Here is an 8,517-nt window from a genome sequence, read left to right as displayed (position 1 = left end):
CAGTTTACAGGTGCTGAGCGCAAACAGTCACTTACACACTACCCTCCCAAATGCATTCTCTTAATCTCTCTTAGAAACGAAAGCACACATTTTTCCAGGGTTCTTTATCCAAAGTGCAGAGAGAAGAGCTCCTCCGGGCCAGCCGTGGTCCTCCTACCTGGGTGAGGCAATGGCAGGCCAGAGAACTGCTGGCCAACGTGCCAAACACCCAAACCCCCAGCCAGGGGCTCTCCAGCCTCCCCAGGCAGAGTCCCAGGCTCCACCCCAGGAGGTCCAGGTTCTGCAAATCCCAGGGGTGGGGGAGGGGGAGGGGGGAGCGGCATAGGAGAGAGCCTTTTCCTGATGCTGCCAGCACTGTCTGTGGGACAGGCCATGATTCCCAAATGCTAGTGGCAAGAGCACAGACTGAAAAGACCGTTACAAGGTCGCTTCCAGCCCCACTCCCAAAAGCTCCAAGTCTGTGGGTTTCAGGTGGAGCCCAGGAATCTGCATTTTTCATGAGTTTCTCTATGATTTTGATGCAGATGATTGTGGACCAGAGGTGGGCGTGGCAGGGAATCCCTTCAACATTCAGAATCAAGGCAGCAGGTCTGGAGTGGGGCCTGAGTTTCTGCATTTTAAACGAGCTCCTGGGGGTTCTTGATGCTGCTGGTCTGGGGACCTCACTCGGAGTGACAGGCTGCAGACCGTTCTTCGGAGCCACTGCTTTGTATTTTAGGCCATATTTTTCCTTTCTCTCTCAGCAATCTTCACTGCTGCATGCACAGTAAGTCTGATAAACCAATGCTCTCTACTGGACTCCCATCAGTTACTGCAGTGTTTCTGAAACTATGTGTTTCTGAAAACACGAGCTCCCGTAAGACATTGCAGACTGTGTAAGAAGCTTTCTTTGAACAAGTAAGTTGGGGCCATGCTGTGTGCGCCAGGGTCCCGGCTCTGGGTGAGGACGCTGGCACTGCAGCGTCCCCCAGGCCTGCCCTCTGCACCTCCCTCTGCCTGACTGTGTAGTCGAGTCAGGAGGACTCCAAGAGCGACTTTACATAAAGCTCCCACGCCTGTACCTGGCATGCAGCTAGCACCTTGTAAGGGCTGGTTGTTGTCAGGCTCTGCCCTTTCTGGAAGTCACACTGCACTTCAGTAGACTCAAGACTCAGACATTCAGTAGCAGAGGGAGACGTGCTTAACCCAGTGTTTGCCGTGCAGAACCACCCGCTCCCGGCCCCCAACCCTTCCCTCCACGCTTTTCTTTTTCAAATTGGCACCTCATCAGCACTTGAAGTTTCACAGAGTACATTCCAGCAAATGCTAGGATCTGTGATGCCTCTCCAGAGAAAGAACTCGCATAATGCTCAGGCCTCCTGCAGACAAAGGTGTAGCCCCAGCGATGGAAATTTTAAGAAAATAGACCAGGGACACAAGACAAGAGAGCTGTCTTGGTGTCTAAAGCAGTCTTGGACAGCTTCTGATGTCACTTGAGCAGTGGTGAAGTTCCTTGAATAAGGAGGAATGCGGAGGCGGCATCTTCCAAAGGGACTGGCCCAGGGTGGAGGAATGGAATTCTCTGTCCATGAGGATCTTGGATGGGTCTGTTCATGAAAACTCACTGGCTATGCGTGACCTCTGAGTGAGTCAAAATGTCCAGCCATGCCAACTGGTAACCTCTTCTTCTCCCGCCAGGTGGGGAGTGGGACAAGCGCGTAACTGAGGCAAGTCCAGGCTGGGGCAGATTTCAGGTCTCCTGACTAGTTCCATAGTAACAGTTGCAAAGCCCAGTCTGGCCTTGTAATGCTCTGGGATGTAATGCTCACCCTGCTCCCCTGAGGTCATCTAAAATCTGGTTTCCTTAAGTGTAAGGCGGAGCTCTAAGCAAGAGACCACCCTGCCCCAATGGTGGGGGTTCTGGGAGGGAGAGAGGGGAGCGGCTGGTCTGTAGCTTTCTCTACTCACTCGCCCAAGTGGACTCTGATCTTGGAGCTCAACAGTGCCACTCAATCTTCCACCCTCTCCTTTGCAACCTATTTCTTAAACCAGAACGAATGTATTCTGGACATAGAGCCCCTGCAAACCCAGACAAAGAAAATTCGATGTATCTGAGGAAACAAAACCACGTTTTTTAAAAATCTCCAAGTCAAAAGGAAACGAGCCGAAACATTTACTCACTGTCCAGGCTGTACATGTATTTTACCTGACGGCCCTTAAAGAAGTGACCCTGTGTTCAGCAATCACCCACGCAGGGCAAAGGGACCTGGAGCCGCCGCCTGCGGGCGCAGACACTCCGGACAGCTCCTGTCTGCGAATCTCTTCCTTCCTTGGAGCTTCTCCTTTCTTTCTCGGCCTCTGAGGCCCAGCAGTGTGCTTTGATGCACACACAGGAATTAGCACTGTCCGTAATCCTAAGGGCACGTCCCTAGCTTGAGTTTTCCTGAGCTATGAGTGGGAAGGTCTGCAAAGCCCCGCAGGCTGGAACCTCAGCCTGTCCCTCTGCTCATCTGCTCCAGGTGGCGACCCTCACCCCTGAGCTGCCTGACTTGGGTTCAAGGCCATGGGGTAGGCCTGGGTCAGGGGAGTTGGGAGACACTTGAAAAACGAAGGGACAGGATGGAAGCGCCCACTCCCACGGAGGGCCCAGGCGAGAAATTGGACTAAGACCCCCGCGGGGGCGCCGCATCCAGAAGGGGTGCCCCGGGTTTGGAAAGGAAACCCCAGCGCTGTCTTCAGTCTCCACACCCCTGCTTTTTTTCCCCGGAGACCGAGCGCCCTTGGCCTCTTCTGCCGCAGCCGGGCTCCCGGCGTCCAGGGGGTCCTGGGATGGGCTGGGCGGGCCGGCTGGCGCGGCGCTGGGGGCGCGGGCGCGGGGGGCGCGGGCGCGGGCGCTGCGCCTTTAAGGCCCGCGTCGGCAGAGCCAGCGAACGAGCGCAGGGGCCGGGCGGCGGGGCGGGGCCTCGGCGGGGCGGCCGCGGCTTCACCTGCAGCTCCGCGCGCGCGGAACAGAGGCGCGGGCGGCTGCGAGGCCGGCGGATACCGGCCCGAGGGAGCGCGCCGCCCGCCGGACTTGGCCTGGCTCCCGGAGCCGGGGCGGCGAGCGCGGCGGGCGCAGCGGGGCTGGAGGCTCCGGGCGGGCGCGGGGGAGCGGCGGCGGCGGCGGCGGCAATCGGAGCGGCGGCGGCGGCGGCGGGGAGCGGGCTCCCGGTGCCGGGCACCGGGCGGGCGCCGGGGAAGATGACCGCGGGCGCCGGCGTGCTCCTCGTGCTGCTCTCGCTCTCCGGCGCGCTCCGGGTAAGTTGCCGCCTCCTGCCCCGGCCGCGCGGAAGCCCCGGGCAGCGCGAGGTCGCCCCAGAGCCGGCGGGGCGCGCACACACCCGGCGGGACTCCCCGGGCTCTCCCGCCGCGCTCCCCGCTGCATCCAGCTCGGCGCCCGCGCTCCGCGAAGCTGCCTGTGGTCGGCGGGAGCCGGGAGCCGGGAGGGCAGCGGGGAGTGGAGGAGCCGGGAGGGAGCGGGGCTCGGCAGGGGGCCCGGGGAGGGAGCTTCGCCTACACTGGACCCGCCGAGCGTCCCTCTGCCGCCCCGAACCCGCGGCCGCTGCCCGGAGCTCGGCTCGCCCGCGCGGGGCAGGCTTCCCTCTAGCGGAGCCGGCGCGCCCTCCACCGCTCGGGAGCCGCTCGCCGCGGGAGTTGCCGAGCCCAGCCCTGGCCGTGGCTGCGGGCGTGCGGATCCGGGAGTGCAGACGCCTGCCTGACCTCTCCTGCCCGCCCGGGGCCTGGGGTCCGCCGCGCAGCGCCGCTCAGGGCTTTGGGTGCCGGCGGGACCGGCGCTGCGGGTGGGCGGCGGGTGGGAACCGCGGAGCGCCCTCGGCGGGGCTGGAGCCCGAGTGTCCGGCGGGGACCCGGCGGCTGGGAGCGGGACCGGGCTTGGGCCGGGAAGCCAGACGCCAGGCAGGCGCGGCGCGGGAGGGCGCCCCGGGAGGAGAGGGCAGGGGAGGGGACGGGAGGGCGAGCGGGTCTCCGGCTTCCTCCGCGGAGCCCCGCTGCCCCGATCGCGGCTTTGCTTTGCGCCTGGCGAGGTGCGGGGCCCGCGGGGGCAGAGTGCGCGGAGGCTCCGGGGCGCCCCTGGGCAGAGGCGGAGGCGGAGGCGGAGGGGCCGCGGGAGTTGCAGGAACCCCCTCTCGTGGCGGATCGGCCTCGCTGCCTCCTCCCGGGCCGCGCTGTTGTAACCTCGGAAATAAACAAGTGCTGTAGGCTGGAGGCCCGCTCCGAGGCCGGGGGCGCGGGGGGGTGCGCTGGGCACTAGCCCCGGGCGGCCCGAAACTTTCCCGGACGAGTTGAGCCTCCCTCCGGGCTGCGGGTGAGATTTGGAGCTTCGCGGCCGAGGAGGAAAGCCGCGGTCTGGAGCTTTTCCTAAGGAAGGACCCCGTGTCGCGCCCTCCTCCCTCGATCCTGGGGCAGAGGGGCGCCCTCCGCGGGGCTGGCGTCAGGAAGCCTGGAGCTCGGGCTGGGGGCGGCCTCCGGAGCCGAAGCACGGGCGGGCGACAGAGGGGCGCGGGGCTGGAGGAGGCGGCGCGCAGGAGGTGCCACTGCCCAGTACGGGCTGCGCCCGGGGCTCCCTGCGCTCACCGGGGAACCGGGGAACTCAGCACCGCCGTGCTCCTGCTCCTGCCGCTCCTGCTCCTGCAGCGGGGCTGGCTTCCCGCTCGCTGGCACACACACCGCACGCTGCCTCTCCCTCCACCACCGCCTCCTGCCTGTCACGCCCCCTCCTAGAAGCTTGGGAGAGGGCCCTGTCGCCCACCCATCCTTCCCTGGCCTTGTGCCACTGGCTCTAGACTTCCCCACTGAGCGTGAGTGGCGAGCGAGCTCCGGAGGACAGGAGGAGACCCTCTCTGCCGTCAGTTAGAGGAGCTGTCTCCCTGCTTGGGCTGGAGATGGTGGCTCTGAGGGTGGAAACGCAAGCTGAAGACTAGAAGGCTGGCGCGCCCCCACCGCCTCCTCCACCCCAGCCCCGGCAGCCTCCTGCAGAGCTGCCGTCTTCGCCCTGCGCTGAGCCTGGTCCTAGAGAATCTTCTTTCTTGCTGTCCTCCTTCTCCTCCCTCCGGTGACCCGGAGACGAGACAGGAAGCCGCCGCCTCTGCCTTACCAAGAGCACGAAGCGGTGGGCCCCAAGAGCTAATGGTCTGAGCAGAGCCGCCCACGCTTTCGCCTCGCTGCCCTTAGTGGCTTCGGGAGCAGCGGCAGGAGTCCTCTGCCTCGGTCTTTTGGACATTCTTCAGGCATCTTCTCTGCCCATACGGCGCTGACCGGCCAGGCTTCGCCATCAGTCAGTCCTTCATTGCCTACAGCGCATCCTGCTGTGTGTGGGGCTGGGGAAGGATGCTCTGGGTCTACAGCCTCCAGAATGCGCCCTGAAGTCCCCAGAGAGCAGAGGAGCGGTCGGGATTTCGCGTCTGGGTGGACCTCGGCCTGCCAGCCGTTCTCTCTTAGCCAGAGACTCTTCTCACAGCAGGCCCCGGGTACATGTTGGTTGCACTAAATGTCTGTGAACTGATTTTTGTTTTACCCTCTCTTCTTTCTGTTCTCAGGCCCAGAATGAGGACCTTACAACCAGAGAGACCTGCAAGGCTGGGTTCTCCGAAGATGATTACACGGCATTAATCTCCCAAAATATCGTAGAAGGGGAGAAGCTACTTCAAGGTAGGGCGGGGTGTGGAGGGTGGGAGTGGACCGCTGTCCTGCTTTTCTTTGGGGTGGAGAGGCCAGGCTTGCCTGGTATTTGTGCTCTCTGCGAAATGGTGGTTGTGAAGTCAACGAGGTGCAAAGGTCGACCTGAAAGGCGTTTTGCATAACAGGTGAATGATTCAGAATCCCTGTCATTTTTGAGTGAAATGAATCATTTCCTGGGCAACAAATTGCAATTCGGATGTAACATCACCCAAATAATGTTCAGAGAGAGACTTTCTTACCAAGTGTATTTATGTATGAAGTTCTGGGTACTGAAATTATCCCTGCTTTGAAATGCGTGAGAAAGCAGACGGTGTTGCTGGAAATGCGGTAAATAAGCCCACAGACGGTCTGCTCGCAAATGTGGCATTCATTTTCATTACTGCCCCACTGACAACAGGAAAACACACATGCAGGAGGGAACTACCAATTAGCTTTATCGTAATTGCAGGATTATATCCACATTTGTGACAGGAAAGTCAGAGACAGCTTCAAAACTCAGATGACAGTCGATCACCCTGCTGATTGATCTGTTTCCCTTTCAAGACAAACTAATTAAACTTCATATTTGCATAGAAGGGGACATAAATCAGTTCTTCCTTCGCGGAGGTTGCAGAGCTGTGCCATGAGCACCTTGGCTATGAGCCTTTCCTCTCTGCCTCAGTTCCCCAGAAGTGGCAGCCTTTGATTTCAAATCCATAGAGGAAGAGAACTTTGGATAAAGTATGGAAGCTAAATTTTAGCATTCAGGGTTGTTAACCATCCTACTTGTTTTGTGTCCCAGGGAATGTTGACTTTTCCCTCCGGAACTGACAGCAGTTACTGTGTGTGTGTACACGCGTGTGCATGAACTCAGGCTTATAGCAAAGTGATTTTTCAGATTCTCGCCCTTCGAGACAGAGCTTGTTGACGTGCCTTGTTGATTCCTGCTTATGTGGATTAGGATTTTTATTTTGCTCCGAGTCCAAGTTTTCTGACTTATCTTTGCTATCTAAACTGTGATATTATTGACTCATTAATGAGCAAAACATTTAAAAATCTCTAGGCAGTTGGCCTGGGAGCAGAATGGATGTGCTAAGAGGGCATACGTGGGAAAGACCTTTCGAGAGCCAGTCTGCTAATTGCGTTGTGTGTGCCACTTTAAATGGGTTAGAATGGGCAGGAGTTAGAAGTTAGAACGGAGAGGTCATTTTCAGGATTGTTTGGTTTACTGAGAATCCAGTGGACCCCCAGAGAAGTACTGGGGATCCCTCACTCTCAGTCCATTGTACGGTCCCTTAGAACTCACGGAGCGCTGACTGCAGCCTGCTGTGCCCACGTGCTGCCATGCTGAAACCGGCATCCTTAAGCTCTCTGATTATGTGGCCAATGTGATAAGACCTTGGAGTATCCATTTTCCTCAGGCACTTAAGAAACATGCCTCTCTTTTTATAAATAACTACTGCTTACCACAGAAGAGAGTGGCCAATGCTCATACATTCTACAACACAACGTGAGATTTCAAACCAACACCTCTTCCCTTTCACGGAGAACTGCGCGGGTACCTCCACTCTCGGGGGTCCAGGCCAGACGGTGCTCTGCTCTTGGCCAGTGTGGTGGGGAAGCCGAGATCACTGGCCAGATATCAGCCTGGCTCCTGTGCCCATGTGGTGTTTGCCTCCTGGGGGACCAGAAGTCACATGACCCTGGGTGAATCTGGACCAGCTCGGATACTTTGTGGACTCATTTTCCAAGCAGCCACTGACTTACGTGTGCAGCCCAGGCCAGGGCGGTTCGGGGAAAAATTGCGGACAATCCCCCGAGCACCTGGCCATGCAGGGTCTTCTCCGCCCCTCCTCTGGGGGGCTGTGGTCCCATGGCTTCTCTTGTGCCTGGTGGGTCCCATTCTTACTGTTTTCTTCCACGGGTTCTTCTGAAGGTGTAGAGTCTCAGGAAGAAAGAGATGTTTTGTATCTTACAAATAACTTTGCACGTATGGAGGCAGGAGCCAAGGCTGACGTGCGTGAAGCCGGGCACAGTGACATCGCTCTCTGTACACGGAGTGCTTTGAAACTACGGGAACACGGCGAGGAGGCCTGTGTGAAGAGGAGCAGGGAAGCATGGTGGCGTTTCTGTTATTCTGGTAGGAATCGAGTTAAATAGATAATGACTACTTATAATTGAGTTATTCCAGCAGAGAGAACTTAACCTTAATTTGACGAGTGAAGTTTCAGAGTGGCCGTGTTCTTTCGAGCAGGCCATGAGCTGTTTGTGACTGTTCCGTGGCTCCTTCTGTCTGCCTGAGTCAGCTCTCAGCAGCCCCAAACATACAGATTCCAGCAGGAGCGATTTGTTACACAGTAATTAACTTGTTTATGATAAATGGATGGAAGAAATGTCGTGGCATTTTGTTTTATGTCTAATGAAAAGCATTTGCATTCTAAAAATTTCATGCTAATTAGGCTTAAAATAGTTTTCCCCAATAGGGTAGCAGATACTCTGTATCACGGACCTTCTGAGAAGCGGCCGCGAAGCACGGAAATGCGGGAGTTCGCTGCTCGTCCGTAGCCTTCCTCGACACCGCTCCCATGTTCCCTGTCTGAGCTTTTTCTGGAGAGCCTTTGAATATAATCACATATGCTCCTATGCTATAGTTTTGTTTTTAGGATAATTCGCTTCTGGCCCTGATCACTGATGCCTGGTGATATCTAAAATAGGAAGGCGAAGCCCTTTGCCTTAGGCTAAAATGCAGTGTTCTCTAAGCTGTGGTTTAGGCTGGGGTGATGGCTAAGCTGGTGTCTTTTTCTCTGCGTTGTTAATAATTAA

The 8,517-nt window shown here is 58.0% G+C and overlaps 1 protein-coding gene across 1 annotated transcript in view; it reads left to right on the top strand.

Moving 5' to 3' along the window:
- The first annotated feature begins 3,134 nt into the window (after nt 1–3,134).
- Nucleotides 3,135–8,517, top strand: part of CDH4 (cadherin 4) — a 646,426-nt gene continuing 641,043 nt past the window's right edge. Inside the window, exons 1-2 of the mRNA XM_032257128.1 lie at nt 3,135–3,276; nt 5,574–5,685. Coding sequence (XP_032113019.1) covers nt 3,220–3,276; nt 5,574–5,685 — 169 coding nt within the window. The 5' untranslated portion in view covers nt 3,135–3,219. The remainder of the gene's footprint in view (nt 3,277–5,573; nt 5,686–8,517) is intronic.

Source organism: Sapajus apella, unplaced genomic scaffold (assembly GCF_009761245.1).
Source record: "Sapajus apella isolate SASKATOON/1434 unplaced genomic scaffold, GSC_monkey_1.0 scaffold96, whole genome shotgun sequence".
NCBI lineage: Eukaryota > Metazoa > Chordata > Mammalia > Primates > Cebidae > Sapajus > Sapajus apella.
Note: the sequence above shows the minus strand (reverse complement) of the source record. Positions and strands in the feature narration are given on the sequence as shown.